The sequence below is a fragment of the Mastigoproctus giganteus genome, chromosome 14 (assembly GCF_048544385.1).
Source record: "Mastigoproctus giganteus isolate SK-2022 chromosome 14, ASM4854438v1, whole genome shotgun sequence".
Classification (NCBI taxonomy): Eukaryota; Metazoa; Arthropoda; class Arachnida; order Uropygi; family Thelyphonidae; genus Mastigoproctus; species Mastigoproctus giganteus.
This window is the reverse complement of record NC_143588.1, coordinates 58,862,493-58,884,532: the sequence shown is the minus strand read 5'-3', so window position 1 is coordinate 58,884,532 and position 22,040 is coordinate 58,862,493. Positions and strand designations below refer to the sequence as shown.

The window sequence follows — 22,040 nt, the reverse complement described above, 5'->3', positions numbered from 1 at the left end:
CACATTACCACCATTATATTTGTTTCAAATATGTAGGTTAGTGCAAATGCATCATTTTAACATAGCTATCTACCAAAGTAGTTTAAACTAATTAATTAAATTGGCATCGTTTTGGTTATTTTTCATATTGTGACTGCCTTCACAACAAGTTGCCACGGTATTGTATTACCTCGAATAAATAACACTTCACCAGTGGAGAAGACTATTGTTATTTATTCTCAGCGGATACCACTACCCAGACGGCACCGTTTCAAAGCTTGTTGGCTTCTCTTCAGTGGGTGGGCAGGTATCCTGGAGTTGCAACAGTGACAACCCACTTATGAAGTATAACTTCACAATATGAGAGATGCCTGATGGTGCGTAGTGATATTGACTTTAAGTATTTAAGGGCAAAGGCCTCATGCTACAAGGTAGAATGACTAATATGTAGGTTAGTGCAAATGCATCATTTTTAACATAGCTATCTACCAAAGTAATTAAATTGGCATCATTTTGGTTATATCTCATATTGTGACTGCCTTCACAACATAACATGAGGCCTTTGTCCTTAAATGCTTTATAGTCTATATCACTAGGCACCATCAGGCATCTCTCATATTGTGAAGCTATACTTCATAACTGGGTTATCACTATTGCAACACCAGGGCCCACCCACCGAAGAGAAGCCAACAAGCTTTGAAACAGTGCTGTCTGGGTGGTGATATCCGCTGAGAATAAATAGCAATAGTCTTCTCCACTAGTGAAGTGTTATTTATTCGAGGTAGTACAATACCATGGCAACTCATTGTGAAGGCAGTCACAGTATGAGATATAACCAAAATGATGCCAATTTAATTAATTAATTTAACTACTTTGATAGATAGCTATCTTAAAATGATGCATTTGCACTAACCTACATATTAGTCATTCTACCTCGTAGCATGAGACCTTTGCCCTTAATACTTTATTTGTTTCAAATAAAATCATTTTATATTCATTTCTGAAGTACACTGACATTTTGGAAGGCCAAATCGAGGATGGGAAACGACTTTCCCAATGAGAAAAAAAGCACTTGTTTGGGTAAATTTTTCATTAAAAGATCATAAAATCTAAATGGTAATACTTATTCCAGTTTTAACATCATATTTAAAATTTTCAGCCCAAATGTGACAAAAAAGATAGCCCAAACCTAAAAATAAGTGAGATAGATCTGCTACATTTTAATTGAAACATACACTGTATATTTTATAATATATTACTAGATATTATATAACATATAGATATATATAATATATATTTTTGTGTAAGTATTTTTCCTCAGACATTTTAGGAGTCAAACACTACAAAAAAAATAAACTTTTAATTTCATAAGTGAAGAAAGTGTAATGTTTTTCATTATATATCATTATATTTGATTATATAGGTGCCTCCGTAGTCAGGTGGGAAGGAGTAGCAGTGCGTAGCACACGCTTCTTGATTAGACCGGGGTTTGAGCCCATCACCACCAAATACTATGATGCGGAAAGGTCAGGGAATGACCACTGCATATCCTGGAGCAATATGGCCTTAGTTGCTAATGCTCCTAAAAAAAAAAAAAAAAATTGATTATATATTCAAAGGTATATATTTTTTGTCCAAAGCATTCTTTTCCACTTTTAATGTTCATTAAAATTTTCACTAAATAACACGTTATTGGACAGTATTTTTGTGCTTCTGAATAGTTGCATTACTTCAGATTTGAACAATAGGCATTTAGGATACATCTACTGGAATATCCTACACCACATCAAAAAAGATTTGTTTTCTGTAGTTAGTGCTGATGTGACATTAACATATCACATTACAGATAAGTGATATTAGTGACCATTTGAAACTTATAAATCATATTAACAACGTAAAGTGTTAAGATGCGTATCTTTTTTTTAATTTCATTTTTAGTATCATTCATTCTTCCTATGAAGAATATACTATACATATTCAGGAAAATGTTTTACTAAAATGGAAATTGCAAAATAATATAATTCCAGCAGGATAAAACAACAGCTATGTTGAACACAATTGCATTTAACATAAATGTAGATGTTTTACAATGTTTGTAACATGGACCATTTTCTGTTTCATTTAATAGCAGTAATATTACAAATGCAAAGAGTTTCCATAGTTGTAATATTTTTTGGACGACAAATTGTGACAAGCACTCTACTTGAATGACAAGTAGGTTATCAGATAACAAGCATTCTTCTACACCTGCCTTGAAAAGTGATTCTGCCAAACAGAACATAGATTTGATGTTTTCAGAATTTGAACACCGCAAGATCCTAATTGAACATTGTATGGAATTCTGTTCAGACGGTGTTATTACTCCAAAGTTATGTCCACAGACATAATTTTGGAGTAATACTAAAAAAAACAAAAACAAAAAGGCTCATTGGGATTGGCATTGTAATTTAATTAATTTAGATTAGTATTGGAATGGCTAAATGTAAGGAATTAGACTTTTTCTGTCAAATAAAAGGAGGAGAAAATTTCCCCACTCAAAAGTGACTGTCCAGTTCTACTTTGAATTTTACCAAACTCTCCACTTTGATCACCATATGGCAGATAATATTTTCTATGCTCCAAGGTAAACTTCACGAGATTTGCCCTTCTCTTATTTTCTAAGATTTTATATTTGTGACCCCTAGTTCTTGTTTCTCATAATAGTGAAAATATACCTTCCTCATTCATTTTACTGTTTCTGTTCAGGACCTTATCTGAATTAGTTCACACTAAGATGTCTTGTTGCCAATTTGCAATCCACACCTAAACTGCCCTTCATATGGACATTGCCCTCACCAGTCTAGTTTCCCTTCTTTGAACCTTCACTAGAAGTGCTGTGGACACAGCAGGTGTGGCCTCAGACCTAAATGCAGTATTCCAAACATGGTATTATTGTCATCTTTCTGGAAGTTTAGGTGGGTATATTACTAAAAAGGTTGAGAAATGGTGTCAGCTCTTAAATTCTCCCCCATCCCATCTCCCAAATTATCTTATAAACTTAGAGCTACTCTTATCTAACATCATGAGGATGATTGCCATCATCATTAATTAAACTGATACACCCTTTTTCAGCATGATAAAAGATTGTGGAAGATATATTGCCATAAGAAGAAATTGTATGCCCTATCAGCATCATTTGTTCCACATCAAATAACACTCTTAAAAATTAAAATACAAGCACATTTTAGTTATCAGGTCATGTTTATTTTTTAACTTAGAGATACTGTTACTCACATACCTTTAAAGCAGTTGTTATTCTGATTGTGAAAAACTCAAATTTTCTTTGCTCGATATTTGCGACAATTATTATTTCTGTTAGTAGCAGGCAAAGGACTACTATACTGTGGTCCTCAGTCTGATAGACTGCCACCACAGGAACATCCTAGCATATCACTCAGTGGCAAGAGAAAGTTAGTAGAGAGCCATTGCAAGATATAGAAGAGGCCATTAACCAACTAGTCCAAAGTTGTGTTGATACAGATAGGATCTGAGGCTACCCACTAGATGTTACACATATAAGGCATTCACTTGCATAAGTTTTATTGATTTCCCAAAATTCATAAGCTAAACATTCCATATTTGCATTTAATTTGTAGATTTTTCAATATTTTCCATGTTTATTGCTCAGGTCATCACACTAATGATGGGATACATATTTCACAAATGGAGATTTATCACAAATGAAGATTTATCAGAAACAAAAGAAAAAATGAATGTATATAGTAACTTCACCAGTATATCAATATATGAATGGGAAACATTTTCAAAATCTTTATGCAGAGGATAGGAATATAACACAACAAAGTACATATGATAACAGGTTTTATATCTCTAGGAAGGCACATGGTGTCCTGTCTATGATTTATAGGACCTTTGCTAGTAGAGAGAAAGATGTTATTATCCCTCTTTATAAGGCATTTGGAATATTGTATTGAGTTTTGGAGACTAAACTTAAAAAAAGCCACAGATCTTCTGGAGAGGGTTCAGAGGTCAGCCAGGTTAGTGAAGAGTGCAAAGTGATGCACATATGAAGAATGGTAGCTCTTAGATGCTGTGGACTGCAAAATTTGACAACTAGACATAAGAGGAGATCTAACTGAGGTGTATAAGGAACTGAAGTGATTGAGTAAAATGAATGAGGAAGTTCTGTTCTCCCTCATGTGTGAGACATGAACCAGGGGACACAAATATAAAATCTCAAGGAATAATAGAGGATTGGATCTTATGAAATTCACTTATCAGCAGTGGGTTCCAGACCATTGAATAAGTTGCCTCCCATTGTGGTGGAGGCAGCGAATCTGACTAAGTTTAAAGAAAAATTAGCTGGTTATCTTGTGGAATGGGAATAGTATAAATATTCTGTTTTGTTTGATTTTTTTTTTTTTTTTTTTCTTGGCTGATGCAGAAAAAGTTAACTTCCTTGCAATATTCTTACTAATACTAATGGAATTATAAAAACAACTAGCAAATCAAAAAAATCTGAAGAGAGCTGGCATTGATAAAATTAATAATGAACTGTTCAAATTTGGGGCCCTGTATTATTTAGAAGAAATGGTTAAACTCTTTATAGTTATATGTAACACAGAAAAACATACCATCTGGAAAAGGAGATAAAAATATGTCAGAAAATTATAGAGGAATAAATTTATTATGTACCGCACTGTAGTTATACACAAAGATAGTATCAGAATATCATATGAATAATTTGGAATTTTAAGATGAACAGCAAGGGTTTAGAAAAAGAAAATCATATGCCAATGCAGTATTTATATTGAAACAAATTACCCTTGTCTGCATAGACTTTGATGTTTCCAAAATTGGAGTTTTTATTTGTACTTTTAGTGTATTTGTACTTTAATTTCAAAAATCCAACCATTTTTACTTATCACATGTCACATTTTTACAAACAGTAAGAATTGTTTTCTTAGATACTCATTCCATGTATACAGGATATGCATACTACTTCCTTTATGACTGACAGGTATAAATGTGCCCAGATGTGTTTAGACATGTCAAGACCTGCAATTCAGGTTGCGATTGTATAAACCTTCAAAGTGTTTCTTCCACATTCAGTTGTTTTCTGGTGCACTCATGCTGACTAGTATCTGCTTTTAATGTGATTTTCATATTCAGTGTCTTTCACAATGGCAACTTGTGGTTGTGTGAACAATCCAAATATATTTTATTAAATTTGTGGTAACTATGTTATGGCAAAACAAAGGCAGAATATAACATAATTTGTGAAAAAACATATGTGAAGTATTTTGGAATTAAATTAAATGACCAAGATAAAAGTTCCTCCCCCCTCCCTCCCTCCCCCAATAAAGTGTGTCATACATGTGTGGAGATGTTGTAATTGTGGAAATAAGGTAAAATGTAACCATGACATTTGCCATTCCCATGGTGTGGAGGGAACCTCAGCATCATATTAATGACTGCTACTTTTGTTCCATAAATGCAGCAGGTTATAATGCCAAGAACAGGCAGAACATTGTATACAGCTATAAGGCCAGCGACTCATGGACCAGAATTACTGGTACCATCTCTACCAGTTGTTCAGATCTCAAATCTCACATTTGTGATATAGAAGATGATATAAAGTAATGTGACAAAAAAAGCTGTTTACACAAAGTGAACATGATCATCTCGTGAGAGATTTAAACCTACCCAAAATGGTCTGCAGAGTTTTTAGGATCAAGACTGAAATCCAAGAATCTGCTGCCTCAGAAACAGTCTTTTCATAGTATATGCATTGTGAAAAAGAATTAGTTTCCCATTTTTCCAAAGGTTCAATAATATATTACAACATTCCCACAGTTGTAATTTTCTACCAACCAAAAGAGTGGAGGTTATTTATTGACTGATCGAAGCAAAGCCTCAAAGGAGTTCTCCTTCATATTGGAAAAAAGTATACAGTAAACCCCCGCTATTCGCAGTCGCTGATTTAATATAAAATGAAACCTAAAAAAATGTGAATTTTAAAGCGCCGTGAACATTTTCCGCCATAAAAAAACATGGGCATGGCTAAAATTATCTTTCCCAGTCAAAACAGTGCTCAGTCAGTGGGGGAGAGGGGTGACAAAATCGTGAGCGTGGATGTTTCTCGCTAATCCTTGTTTAGTATGTGTTATGCACTTGTCATGGAAGGTTTTGTCGTTTGCTTTTAATTTATATGCTTATAAACTGAATAAATTTATCAATTTATAAATTGATATGCCTACAAAAGTGATAAATCTACCGTTTTGCAGTGTAAAACAGACTTTTTCGAGTGTGTTAATGGAAGAAAGTGACTTTATTGTGGACAAGTTCTTTCTAACCCATACAAAAATATGGCTACGAATAACAAGGGAAATGTGAAAAGATCAAAGAAGGTGATAACATTAGTGAATAAAATTGAGTTATTAGATAAAATTTCTAATGGTGAAAGTGTCTCCTCAGTGGCAAAACATTATGAAATCAATGAGTCAACGGTACGATCAATCAAGAAATCGGAAGAAAAAATCCGCCATAGTGGCCGTGAAAATGCGCTAATTGCTTCAAAAATTTGCTCTGTAACTCGTGATGTTAAATTAGAAAAAATGGAAAAAAGCTTAAAATCTGTGGATAGAAGCCCGAACTCAAAATAAAATTCCGTTAAGTTCACTCATCATTCGTGAAAAGACAAAACTCCTTTATCACCACTTTAGTGAAATTGGTGATAGCACTGGCGGGATAAGTTTTTTAGCTATCAAAGGCGCTGGTTTGAAAGATTTGTTTGAAATTTCTAATAAATATTACATTTAATATTAAATTGTTTCTTATTTTCATTTCAATGCCATATGCTTGCATTTCACTGTGTGCTGTCTGTGTATATAGTCATATTATGAAGGTACATATAATACATACATAGACAAAATTTTAGACTAGTTTTTCTTATATATTTCATACTTTGGAACGGAACCCCTATATTACTATGGGAGCCATAACTCAGTATTCGGGTTTTTGGTATTTGTGGCATTTCTCAGGAACGTAACCCCCGCTATTCGCAAGGGTTTGCTGTACATCCATTCTTGTAGGCTATTCAGCATGCTTAAAAGAAAACTATGAAAATGCTAAGCTTCTCTTGGAAAAAATTCAATACAAAGATCGTGATTGGTTAGTGTGTGGAGATTTTAAAGTTATTGGTCTGCTTTTACTCGGCTAACTTCATTATGGAACAATGCCTTGCTTTTTGTGCAAGTGATAGTTGATCAAGACATGAACACTGGGTAAAGAAATTGTGGCCACCAAGACAATCTCTGATATGAGATTCAACAAACATTACAGATGAGCTACTAGTAGATCAGAACAAAGTACTGTTACCTCCTTTGCATGTATAGCTAAATTTAATGAAAAAGTTCACCCATGCCCTGAATATGGAAGGAAATTGTTTCAAGTATGTTTGCACTAAATTTAAAAGGGTTGGATGAAGTACCTGCCACATTTTGGAAAAAAATTGTGGAACCCTTTAGAATATATTATTTTAAACTTATTCAGTACTTCATCAATAGAAGGAATTTATTTGAAATGTTTGAAAATCACATTTATTTTTCCTATTTACAAAAAAAACTCAAGATCTGCAATATAAACTATTGTCCTGTAGTTCTGTTAAATTTTTTAATGAATTATTTCATTTCATAATATCACAGAAATTAATAATATATTTAAACAGTATATTTACTAATGCACAACATGGTTTTAGACCTGGATGATCAATGTTACCATAACAGTTGGCAAAGGAATGCAGATAGATGTTATTTGCATCATCTGGTCTAGGCCTTTGACTCTGTTATCATGAGCTTCTCTTATTAAAACTACATGCTTGTGGTATCCAGGACACTCTTCTTGGTTGGCTGAAAACATATTTATCGTCATGTGAATACATGTGAATATAAGGATGAAAATTATATTCATTCACATTCGACAATGAGATACCTCAAGGATCTAGTCATGGCCCTCTACTTTTATATCTATGTGAATCATTTACTAATTTAACTGAATCCATCATTATCAGCCATATTAGGCTATGCAGATGACTTTAAACTCTTCACTGCAATATCATCACCAGTGCAGCAAATAAACTTACAGGAAAATTTAAATTTATTTAAAAATAGACTGATGAGATTTTTTACACATCAATACTAATAAATGTTACTTGATTTCCTATGCTGATTCCCACAAAAACCTTTATACATACAATTATACAATAAGCTTCCATTACAAAGCAAATCAGAAATAACAGATCCAGGTATTATATTTACATTAGACTGTAAATTTAAAGGTCATATTATTATAATATCAAAAAATATATCAGATACATGTTTTTTTGTATAGGAGTGTATTCAGATAAATGTATGCTCTTATACGTTTTTCATACAGTCTAAAATCATAACACTTAGTCGAGAAACTATATTCAACTATGTAAATTCCTATTTTCAAATACAGTATGGTCTCCATATCAAGGAGGATATTAAGGATATATAGAGCAATTAGAAACAGTTCAAAGTAAAGCAGCAAAGAACTTAACTTTAAAAGATAACACCTTAGAACAGCGGTTCCCAAACTTTCTATATAGAGGTACTAAATAAACATCAATTATAGATCACCACAAAATTAAAAAGATATGGTACAATGGATACCATACACCTTTCTATAAAGAAATAAATATATAAATTTCAAAAAATAAATAAAAATAATTTTAAGTAGCTTAAACTCAAATTACATGGCACCCCTGGAATGTTGTTGTGGCACCCCAGTTGAAAACCACCGCCTTAGAATATCATAGACAAAATTACTGCAGTTACTTACATGACCTAAACTGAACATAGAATATTGAAGAACTATTATTGGGTTAAAATTTATATATAAAATTTTAAACAATACTATTTTAAATTAATTTCCCCCATACATTTATTATAAAGTCCCACACAAAATTTTTAGATCACATAAATTATTTATTTCAGCTTTCAAACTGACTATGGACACAATAGTCCTACTTGTAGATGGTTAAAATCTTACTGAATATTAACAACATTGATCTATTTATGCCATATAATATTTTGAAATCAGTGAAATTACTTTTTAATATAAATAATATTAAATATTAATGTTTACTTTATTTTGTTTATTAAAATCATATTACTTGATGCTTGTACAATTGTATGTATGGTTGTGTATTATAACACATGCATTGTATGGGGTTTTAACCTGTTCTGTATTAAATTTAAAAAAAAAATTCCTATCACATATGAAAAAAAAATCAAAGCAGAAATTTTTGTTGGACCTCAAATCTGCAAGTTACTGCTAGATTTTTTGAAGAATCCATGAACTAAACTGAAAGAGATGTTTAGACTGGCTTTAAAACATAGTATGCAATTTTTTGGGAAATAGTAAACATCCGGATTATGAGACAATTGTGAATGACCTGCTAAGATTGCAATATGAGTGTTGAGGTACACTTCTTACACTCTCATCTCAACTATTTCCCAGAAATTTAGGTAGTTTGAGTGAAGAACAAAGAGAAAGATTCTATCAGGATATAAAAGAAATAGAAAAAAAAAAAGTACCAAGGGGAGATGGAATGTCAGTATGATGCCCGGTTACTGTTAAATAGAGGAACAGCCACTGAAACTAGCTGCCTTAGGAAGTCAAATAGGTGCAAATTTAACCCAGTATAGTGCATAAGAAATCCAGTTTGCAGCCATCATTGCTTTATAGGAGGATGTAGCTTCTAATCTTTCTGTTTTCACATATTTTTATATAAAAACCCTATTTGAAAAATCTTTAAAAGTATAAAATAAATCAGAAGTACCACTGATATATATATATTTTTTTTTGTAAAAAAATTCTAACATAATAGAGCATATAACTTCAAGTAACTTTCAAATAATTACAGTGAACTTTTCTTAATTTGTAAACTAGTGTTATATGAAAAGGCAATTGAATTTAATGTGCAAGTATTTCTATGCTTTCTCAAGCTGTAGAGAAGACAATCCATTGATTCAAACCCTCTTCACTCTTATTATGGATAAAATTATTAAAGAAACAAACCTAGAGTTAAAAAATGTGTTAAAATAGGAAATAAAGAATGAATAATGATAAATTTTGCAGATGACACTGTACTCCTCAAACAAGCAGATGATTTACAAATATTGCTGCACAGATTTAAACTAATTGCAGAAAAATATAAATATAATATGAAAGTTTCAGCAAATAAAACAAAATTGTTAACAGTTTCTAAGGATCCTGTAAGAGTAAAATTAAAAGTAAAAATAATAAAACAGGTAATAAAATTTAAATATTTGGGGACAGAAATTAACAGCAGCAATAGAATAGCAGACAAAGTTATAAATTAGACATATATTGCTAAAAAATAGATGGATGCTTAATAGTACAATTTGGAATAATAAGAATCTAATAAAAAAAGCAAAAACAAGAATATGTAAAGCAGTTGTAAGGCATATTTTGACATACAGACAGAAGAGCAGAGACAAAACACAAAGGACTAAGCAAATAAATGAAATCACCGAAATGAAAGTACTATGTAAGATTACACAAAAATCATTAAGAGACAAAGTTAGGAACTCCCAAGCTAGAAGCAGTCAAGGAAGTAATCTTGGAAGCTACTAGGCTTTTTGTTCCAACTAAGAAATACTGTTCTAGGTTTATGCCCAAATGGATGTCAGATGAACTAATGAGACTCGTGGCAGAGAAAAAAAATGCATGGGATGCATATAAATTATCAGGCGACACAGAAATCTATGGTAGATATAAGCTAGTTAATCAAGTCACAAAGGAGGTTAGACAAGCAAAGGCAGATTATGAGAAATCTTTGGCAAAAGTTGCAAACTTCAAAGACTTCTTTACTTACCTGAACTCTAGAAGGAAGGGGATTAATCAGATTGGTCCACTCGATATTGATGGTTTGACTGTAGATGATCATTCTCAGATAGCTGCCAAACTAAATGAGTATTTTGCATCTACATTCACACATGAGGAGTTATTCAAGGAGGAGATGACCAGATGTTTATCAAACTCTAACAGGAAGTTAAATGATTTTGTAATAACTGAGAGAAAAGTGGAGGAGAAACTGTTGAAGTTTGCTGTTTGTTATTTGGTTTTTAGGAGCATTAGCAACTAAGGCCATATTGCTCCGGGATATGCGATGGTCATTCCCTGACCTTTCCGCATCCTCCGTATTTGGTGGTGATGGGCTTGAACCCCCGGTCTAATCAAGAAGCGTGTACTACGCACTGCTGCTCCTTCCCACCTGGCTACGGAGGCACCTTATTGTTGAAGTTAAACATAAGAAAGGCACTTGGGGTGGATGGGATCTATCCAGTTATACTAATGGAGGTGGCAAATTAAGTAAGCAAGCCTTTAGCTATAATTATGAGCACATCCTTGGACTCGGGGAAGTTCCCACTGACCGGAGATGTGCAAATGTAAACCTAATTCACAAAGGAGGATCAAAGGGCGACACAAGTAATTAGACCTCTTAGTATAACTTCTGTTCTAGGGAAATTAATGGAGTCACTGGTTAAAGAAGCATTCAGGATCATCTAGACAAGACTGCAGTAATAATTCAGACACAGCATGGATGTGTTAAGGGGAAGACCAATTTGATTGGATACTGTGACATGATCACAAAGGAACTGGATGCAAAAAATAATTTTGATATCATATACTTGGATTTCAGGAAAGCTTTTGATACTGTTGCATATGGAAGACTACTGTAAAAATTGGAGTAGTATGGCATGAAGGGTAAGTTCTACAGTGGATAAAAGGATGGTTGAGAAGGAGAAGACAAAGAGTGGTAATCAATGGACACTGCTTTTCATGGACTAATGTTATTAGAGGAGTACACCAGGGTTCAGTGTTGGGCCCATTGTTGTTTTGTATATTTATCAATGATATAGATGAAGGTATGTTAAGCTTAATGTCGAAGTTTGTAGATGATACAAAGGTTGGCAAGGTTGTAAATAACAGTAATGACAGTGTACTACTGCAACAGGATCTAGAAAATTTTGGCAGATGGGCTGAGAAGTGGCAACTGAATTTAAAATTGATAAATGCAAAGTACTGCATATGGATAGCGGTAACTCCAGAGAAATGTACTAACTGTGTGGTGTTACACTCAGGGTAGTGGAAAATTAAAGAGGCCGGGAGATAATTGTACAGTCAGATATGAACTTTTCTGATCAGTGCAGACAGGCTACCAGAGCAGGTCATGGGGTCTTGTCAATGATATACAGGAATTTTGCTAGCAGGGATAAGGAGATGATTATCCCCTTGTTTAAGGCAATGGGCAGGCAACACCTTGAGTATTGCATACAAGTCTGGAAGCCTCATTTTAGGAAGGATGTAGAGTTGCTAGAACGAGTACAGAGAAGGGCAACAAGACTGGTGCGGGGGAACAAAGAGATGCTCTAACTAAGAAAGGCTTAAGTCCTGCAAATTGCAGCTTCTGGAGATGAGGCACCTGCGAAGTGGTCTGATTGAGGTGTGTAAGGCCTTGAATGAATTGAGCAGACTTCATGCTGATGGGATTCTTCCACTTGCTCAGATTAAGAACCTGAGGGGGCATAAACTGAAACTGAGGAAAGAGTTGTAGAATAGATGTGCGGAAACTTGCCTTTAGCCAGCCGGTAGTTGATTGCTGGAACAAACTTCTTTCCGTCGTTGTGGAAGTCGATAGCTTAAATAAATTCAAGGAAGAAGTGGATAAACTTTTGGAGTGAATGAATGGGTGAAATGGGAAGGGGTTTTTTTGGCTGATACTGTATAAGCTTGCTTTCTTGCATCATATGCCTCTACTAATGCTAAAAACTCTGTAGTAAGAAATGAATGTGAAATTGAACCCATAAATAACTGGATAAAAAATAGAAGACTAAAATGTAATGAATATATCAACCGTGAAAAATACAAGATTGGTAAAGAAAATAAGAGACTGGACACCAGAAGACAAGATAGTAGTAGTAGTAGTAATGACAAATAATGTAAGAACACAAGTATCAGCCAAAAAAAACCAGTTCACTTACCCATCCAACAACCTCCAAGGATTTGTCTAGTCCTCCCTTGAATTTATTCAACCCATCCACTTCCACAACAACAGATAGAAGCCTGTTCCAACAATCAACCCCGCTGGCTGAAGACAAACTTCTGCACATCTATCCTGCAACAATCCTTCCTCAGCTTGAATTTATGTCCCTCTCATGTGTAGTCTCAGCAAGTGGAAGAATACCATTAACATTCAGCTCACTCAATCCATTCAAGACGTTAAACACCTCAAAAAGACTCCTTGCAGGTGTGGGTCTTGAGACACCGAAATTTGCAGAACTGAAGCCTTTCTAGGTAAGAGCACTGTTTTGTTCCCTTCATCAATCCGGTTGCCCTTCTCTGCACCCGTTCCAGCAGATCTATGTCTTTCCTAAAGTAATTCCTCCAGACATGTATACAGAACTGAAGAGGCTTAGAAAGACCCAAATTAAGGTGGAAGGATGCAGTTAGGCTGAAAAATTGAATAGGCACGACAAGCTGCGAGCTTAATTTTTGAAAGGAAGAAGAAGGTGAAGAAAAAGATATTTTTCACACCATTGCTAACAGCTTTCACTTTTTTAGAATTTATCCAAATGCAGACTATAGAAAAAATTAGGATTAGGTTATGGTATCTTTTGATATTGTTTTTCTTTTACTTTCATTCCTGGCCAAAAGACTATGGAATGTACTAGAAGGGCTCTATTAAAGGATAGTGCTTTGACTAATAGAATGTAACTCACAACCTCAAATATATGCAGTCCACCCCCCCCCCCTTTGAGTTGTGCCTTTGCAATAGCACTGTGTGATATAATCAGAGTCAAGAGCAAGAATGAGCATTCTCATCCTTGTCCTTAACAACATTAACGTTCAAGCGGTGGTAGTTCCACTTCAGAAAGGCTTTTTATTATTCATACGGCCACCGTGGGTTCGAATTACTCTTATGAAGTAAGAGTAATTCCTCGGAGATCATGCAGTCTATTGGGTTAATAACTCATTGAGAGTGCTTATTTGTAACTATTGGGATTTCATTTACCTCTCTCTTGCAACACTGGGGATTTAGTAGTATGATTTTAATTCTAAGTTTAGGTATTATATGTTTAGAAAAGCTCCAATACCCATTAACTATAATTTATTTTGTATCCAGGAATAAATTATATGTAATTTTTTAATTACAGGTGATGACTGTACTTATAAATATATTATTCTTTTATTAATAATCAGGTCTCAGGCACAGGCATGGGATTTCCAGTGAGTGTTCTGTGACGTGCACTAAGCACAATGTGATAATGGCTTCATTATATCCCATCCAATTCTGGAAATAATACACAAAAAGTATGTACCTTATACTCCATGTGGATACCATTGATGATTGAACTTAGCTGGCATATTTCAACATGCTAGTCAAGTCCTTCCCATTATACAGTTTATAGTAGAAAGGGAAAGTATACTAAACCAGCAAGCAAATTTATTGATGTTTTAATAAAAGCTATGGCCACTTTGCAAATGCTATTAGAAAACCAATTTACAATGGCTAGTATTCATCTTCAGGACAGCACATCCAGTCCAAAAGAAAATAGCCACAGCTAGTCTTAATGAGGGGGAGTGCTGCCATAGCACAGAGGAGCATGAGGGCTCATTGGTAGAAATTGGATTTTAATTTTTGAGCCCATTGTTAAGGCATTTGGCTATGTGAGTGGGTTGGTTGGGTTGTGTTAGTGAGCACTCTGGTTACTGATTGATAGCACACTGCTAGCTTAATCAACAGAGCTGTCTCCCACTGCTATATCAAACAAAAACAAAGAAAAAGTTACAAGTAAGACATTATTTTTTGAAATACACTTTTCCTATTGACATAATAATAGTCATTATGTTTTATCCCAGTATTTCTTACATGCAACCAAAATATGTAGAGTCAACAACATTAAAATTCATATTAGTTCCTGCAGAAAATTTGAGAGCACCTTTGTACAAAGTGAAAATGTCCACAATATTGTATACAGAATATAATTCACAAATTTGCAAGAGAATAATTGTATGACAGATGATAACACTGCCAACCAAAAAGACTGTCACCATGTAGACCCTATTAACTTCACGAATGTACAAATAACAGGATCCTCCCTAACCCTCCTTCTCTCCCTTTCTCCAGTCATTTATTTCTTCCCATTGCAGATCCCAGACACCATTATTTGTAGTTCTATTTTCGGGCTTTGTTATGAAAAATGTATTCACAGTTTACATCGACATATGGCATGTATACAAGTTGGAAAATGTGAAATCTTATATCAGAGAGTGTAGGATCAAAAAATTATAGTATTAACATGTTTGCTGTCATTTATTACAAATATGTATCAAGTGGATTTTATATCGAGCATTAGCATTAGCATTAGCATTAGCATTAGTAGAGGCATTTGATGCAAGAAAGCAAGCTTATGCAGCATCAGCCAAAAAAAAAAAAAAAAAAAAGTAACATAAATAAATAAAAATAACCACTTCCACTTCACCCCTCTGTTCGTTCGAAATACCTGTCCAGCTGAGCCTTAAACTTATTTAGGCTATCAACTTCCACGACAAGGGATGGAAGTCTGTTCCACCCACCAACCACCCGCTGGCTAAAGGCAAATTTCCGCACATCTATCCTACATCTGTCTTTCCTCAATTTGAATTTATGCCCTCTCAGGTGATTTTTCTGAGCTAGAGGAAGAATCCCATCAGCATTGAGCATGCTCAAACCATTCAAGGCTTTGTACACCTCTATCAGATCACCCCGCTGGTGCCTAGTTTCCAGACACTGTAATTTGCAAAACTTAAGCCTTTCTTCGTAAGAGAACCCCTTTGTCCCATTCACCAATCTAGTTGCCCTTCTCTGTACTCGTTCCAGCAGCTCTACATCCTTCCTGAAATGAGGCCTCCAGGCCTGTATACAGTACTCTAGGTGTGGCCTGACCATTGCCTTATACAAGGGAATAATCACCTCCTTATCCCTGCTAGAAAAATTCCTATATATCATTGACAATACACCATGAGCTACTCTTGCAGCTCGTCTGCACTGCTCAGAGAACTTCATATCTGCCTGCACCACCACCCCCAGGTCCCTTTCATTCTCTACCACTGTCAGTGTAGTACCACAGAGTTGATACGTTGCTCTGGGGTTGCTGTTTCCCATATGTAGTACTTTACATTTGTCAATGTTAAACTTCATTTGCCACCTCGAAGCCCATCTGCTCAACCTTTCCAAATCCTGTTGCAGCAGCATAGTGTCAGTAGTGTCCTTGACAACCCTGCCAACCTTCGTATCGTCTGCAAACTTGGACATTAAGCCTGATATACCATCATCAATATCATTTATAAATACAGAAAACAATAAAGGCCCCAATACTGAACCCTGAGGGACTCCACTAATAACATTAGTCCACGATGAGCAGTGTCCATTGATTACCACATTCCGGATATAAAACCTGATGATGAAAACCCAGATTGCTGGATATAAAATCAGTATTAATCAGTGGAAAACCTGATTTTTTTCATTCAGATGCTCTCATTAGAGACTGCTACTTCTACTGCTAATGTTTCCACATTGTGAAAAAAAAAAGCATGTAAAAGTCCCAGCCCCAGTATAGATGAGGCTGAAAATCTGGCTTGTTCTGCATGGTATTGGAAGTGTAGCAATCTTACAAGGGGGGGAGGGGGGTATCAAAAAAGTTTATACCCTTACCTCGAAATAATATCCCTAGAAAGGTAAAACTTCACAGGAATTTTAATCCTTTTCTATGTACTCTCCATGTATAGTAACACATTTCTCCCACCTGTGGATCAATTGTTTAATGCCTTGACCATAGAATCTGCACTTTTTGCCTGAAACCACGATTCCACATCATTGATGACTTCCTGAGATGAATCAAAGTGGCGTCCATGCAATAGTTTCCTCATTTCTTGAAACAGGAAGAAGTCTGATGGTGCTAGGTCAGGAGAATAGGGTAGGTGCTGCAGTAGTTCCAAGTTTGTGGTGGTGGCAACAGCCATGTGAGCCAGTGCATTGATTGACAGAAGACACCTTTGATTAACATTCCATGTCTTTTCACCTTCAAAGCATTGCGTAACATTTTCAAAAGATTTCTGTAGTATTCTCTGGTAAGTGTGGAACTATGAGGTAGGTAATCTGTCAGGATAACTCCTTTTCTGTCCCAGAACAGAGACAGGGTGGGCTTTGCCTTTTGGGAGGTGGGAAGGTATGCTTCCACTGCTTTGACACGTCTTTAGTCTCCTAGGTTCATACTGGTACGCCCAGCATTCATCATTTGTCACCAACTGATCAAAAAAGTTTTCAACATCCACATTACACAAATCCAACAGTTGACAAGAAAACTGCATTCAACATTGCTTCTGCAAAGGCATCAGCAATCTTGGAACCCATCATGAAGAGACCTTAGACATGTGCAGATGGTCATGTAAAATGCTGTAGGTAGACCCATAATTGATTCCCACTGCATTTGTGATGAAATGAATTGTTACACCTCTGTCACTCAGCACAAGCTGCTCAACCTTTGCAACTGTCTCACTGTCTGTGGATGTTGATGGCCTTCCTTCTCTTGGCTCATCAAAGACACTTGTATGACTGCACTGGAACTCCTGTTTCCACTTTTTTACAGTGTTATAGGATGGGCAATTCGGCCCATACACAAAACACCCTCTCATTTCTTCATCAATTTCATGAGCTTTCTTGCCCTGAAAATGCAGGAACTTGATCACTGCTCGATACTCCACTTTGTCAACCAAAGCATCCTTCCTCAGATTCTGGGCTCCACCTCCGGTGTATGATCACTTACAGGAATGAAATTTTGAATGTTAATTATTGAATAGGTAGACAACTTATATTAAAAACAGCTTTTTGATACCTATATATCTATATACCTGATATATAGGTATAATAGATATAATAGGTATTTAAATCTTTCATTGCTGTTTCCATAGTCTTCTTCAGTGTGTTAATAAATCTCTCTTTTTAGTCAAGTAAGAATAATAATTAAATTACTCAAAAAAACTAACAATTTTTGATTATTTCTTTATATTTATGTTTATCACTTTAGTATATTGATTAACATCTACTAAATGAATAATTGTCTATATATTTTGATACTGTGCAGTTAATGATTTCTTATAAATTGATATCAATTTATAAGAAAAGATTTACATTTTTATATCATTTTAAATTTACTTTATTCTCTGTTACTCACAGCCCTAAATGGAACAAATTTGCTTGTGTGGCATCTGTGAGACACCTTTGTTCTCTTTATATAAAAAAAAAAATTAGCTTTTATAGTGAATTGAAAACAGTGTCATAAATTCACTTACAAAATACTGAAAAAATAAACACAAGAATCTAATAATAAGAAATAAAGAATTTTTACCAAATTTTTTTAGAATTTGAAAGGTTGTTCATCCTTCAAATTTGAAACTCAGATGGTCATCTGGCAGACACAGCAGGAATGACTGTTTTTGTCAGCTGTTAGCCAGTGAAACAAAAAATCTACAGCAAGATTAGACAGCTCTCACGGGCATCTCACAGAAGCCACATGGGAATGGGAATTGCCTGTAAGAAAGGTAGCTGCTTTTGCTCACCTGGTGTCTGCTGCACTAACACCACACAAAAAATTACATTTTCAAAATTCTTAGAATGTTGAAATGAAAAGTGATAATACTACATAATCATTAGAAGATAATGGCAGGCAGAGGTATACATGGGAAGATTCAACTTTATTTCCAAATTAGAAAAACTGAAAAACTTAAAAAGTGTCAGATGCTGCATTAGAAGCAGAAGGTTAAAAATGTTTTTGGAGGAGTATTGTTCTTTTGTAAGTGAAATATTAACAAGAAAGTAAATCTTAATAAAAGATGAATGAAATACTAAAATGCTAAGAAATATATTAAAAATAATATTTTTTCAGGACCCAATGTATTATCATCTGCTGGGGATTATAATGTGGTGATTGACGACATTGTTGTTACATCAGTTCCTTTAAAAGTGGTTTCGAAAGGGAAAAGAAATGTTAATGATAGCGAGGGAAAACTTATAAGCATTCCTATTAGTGAATCTCGTAGCCTTTCATGGTTCACAGGAAACCCAGTATTTTCAGATCAAGATTTTCAGGTATGATATCACAAAGTAAATTGTTTTTTTTGTTGTGAGAGGAATAGCTGTACTAAACTGAGGAAGTAAAGATAGGTTTTGTGTTTATATTTCTTATTCATTTTTCTTATTTAAGCAAGTAATAATCATAATATTGATTATTGTTTTATTACTAGTTTATTCCACTTCTTTTTAGTTATCAATTAATGGCACTATGCAGTATTCATTGAATAGTGCCTTTTTCAGTGGCATCCCATAACTCTGGATTAGTTTTCCAAAATGCTTTTTTGGTCCACCAGTATGTTTCATTTTATAAATTTTTTTTGGCTGATTTAATGAATATATCAAAGAAGGGAACAGGAGTACAGATTATAAAGTGCCGACATTTTACTTTTTTTTTTTTTTTAAATGAAAATCCCAAACACAAAGGGTATAAGAACTTACTTAGTGCTATGCGCTGGTTGAAAGTTGAGAATATTTTATTGACATTAGACGAATTTCTGTAGATGGTAATTTTCAAGAAATGTGTGTGAAATAAGGCATTTCCAAGTGAAAAGAATAAATGTGAGAAGGAAAAAAGTTGGTTCTGCGAGTTTGAAATCGGACAATAAAAGGATGTTGACTGGCTGCAGTACATGTGTGGACTGGTTAGGTAAAGAGGCGGGGGGGGGGCGGAATTATAGAAGCCAATTCAAAAGAACAGTGCCCATGGAGGTATATATAGAAAAGACATGCAGCAGAAACAGAATATCTTTGAGAAGGAGAGTGGAGAGATTTGTAAGAGTTGGGTCATTAATTAACCTAACAGTCCTTTTTGAATGAAGTCTACAAGCCTGAGAGAGGTTATGGAAGCACTGCCCAGATGTCGGAACACTATATTCCATGTTAGGGCAGATTTAAGATTTGTACAAAGTGAGTAGCTGTTTAGATGAAAAGTAATGCTGAGAGCGAAAAAGAAAACCTAGTTTTTTAGATGCAGAAGAAGCAATATTTCTGATGTGTCTATTCTAAGAGAGATTAGAAGTCGGGGTGAACTTGTCTAGAAATCTGAGTGTCACTGAAGATAAGCATAGGAGCAGAAGATTCCTTTTTGCAAGATATAAGACAGGACTGAGTTTAGAAGGATGAATATTAACTAAGTATCATGGCTCCACCTGAGAATTAACTGGAGATCAGCATTTAAGGAACTGGTAGACGATATTCGAGAAGTTGAAGCTGTTTGTGCAAGGCAAGGTTTCTCAAACTAAATGATGGAAAGCATTAGCATTAGTAGAGGCATATGAAGCAAGAAAGCAAGCTTATGCAGCATCAGCCAAAAAAAAAATATTCCCATTCACCCCTCCGTTCGTTCCAACTACCTGTCCAGCTCAGCCTTAAATTTATTTAGGCTATCAACTTCCACAACAAAGGATAGAAGTCTGTTCCACCACCCAACTACCCGCTGGCTAAAGGCAAACTTCCGCACATTTATCCTAAAACTGTCTTTCCTCAATTTGAATTTATGATCTCTCAGGTGATTATTCTGGAGGAAGAATTCCATCACCATTGAGCATGTTCAAACCATTCAAGGCTTTATGCACCTCAATCAGATCACCTCGCAGGTGCCTAGTCTCCAGACATTATAATTTGCAAAACTTAAGCCTTTCTTCTTAAGAGCAACCTTTTGTTCCATTCACTAATCTTGTTGCCCTTGTCTGTACTCGTTCTGACAGCTCTACATCCTTCTTAAAATGAGGTCTCCAGACATGTATCCAGTACTCAAGGTGTGGCCTTGAGTACTGGATACATGACTGGATACAATCCTGACCATTGCCTTATACAAGGGGTTAATCACCTCATTATCCTTGCTAGAAAAATTCCTGTATATCATTGACAAGACACCATGAGCTGCTCTTGCAGACTGTCTGCACTGCTCAGAAAACTTCATATCTGCCTGCACAATTACCCCCAGGTCCTTTTCATTCTCTACCACTGTCAGTGTAGTACCACAGAGTTGATACGTTATTCTGGGGATACTGCTTCCCATATGTAGTACTTTACATTTGTCAATGTTAAACTTCATTTGCCACATCTCAGCCCATCTGCTCAACTTTTCTAGATCCTGTTGCAGCAGCATACTGTCATTAGTGTCCTTAACAACCCTGCCAACCTTCATATCATCTGCAAACTTGGACATTAAGCCTGATATACCATCATCAATATCATTTATAAATACAGAAAACAACAATGGACCCAATACTGAACCCTGAGGGACTTCACTAATGACATTAGTCCACAATGAGCAGCATCCATTGATTACCACTCTGTCTTCTACCACTGAACCATCTCTTTATCCATAGCAGCAATTTGCCTCCAATGCCACACTGCTCCAATTTGTTCAGAAGTCTTCCATGTGTAACAGTATTGAAAGCTTTCCTGAAATCCAAATATATGATATCAAAGTTATTCCCTTCATCCAGTTCCTTTGTGACCACATCATAGTATCCAATCAAATTGGTCAGGCAAGACTTTCCCTTAACAAAACCATGCTATGTCCGAGCTATAACTGAAGTCTTGTCTAGATGATCCTGCAGTGCCTCCATTAATTTTCCTGGAACAGAAGTTAAACTAACAGGTCTATAATTACTTGTGTTGCCATTTGATCCTCCTTTGTGAATTGGGGTTACATTTGGACATCTCCAGTCCATGGGTACCTCCCCTGAGTCCAAAGGAGCTCTCATAATTATGGCTAAGGGCTTGCTTACTTCCTATAATATAACTGGATAGATCCTATCCACCTCGGGTGCCTTTTTTATGTTTATTTTCAACAATTTCTCCTCCACTTTCCTCTCATGGTGCT

General features: G+C 35.2%; 1 protein-coding gene across 1 annotated transcript in view; it reads left to right on the top strand.

Moving 5' to 3' along the window:
* LOC150075153 (uncharacterized) overlaps positions 1–22,040 on the top strand; it is a 130,177-nt gene that overhangs the window by 22,933 nt on the left and 85,204 nt on the right. The window contains exon 4 of the mRNA XM_090388381.1: positions 19,020–19,222. Coding sequence (XP_090244507.1) covers positions 19,020–19,222 — 203 coding nt within the window. The remainder of the gene's footprint in view (positions 1–19,019; positions 19,223–22,040) is intronic.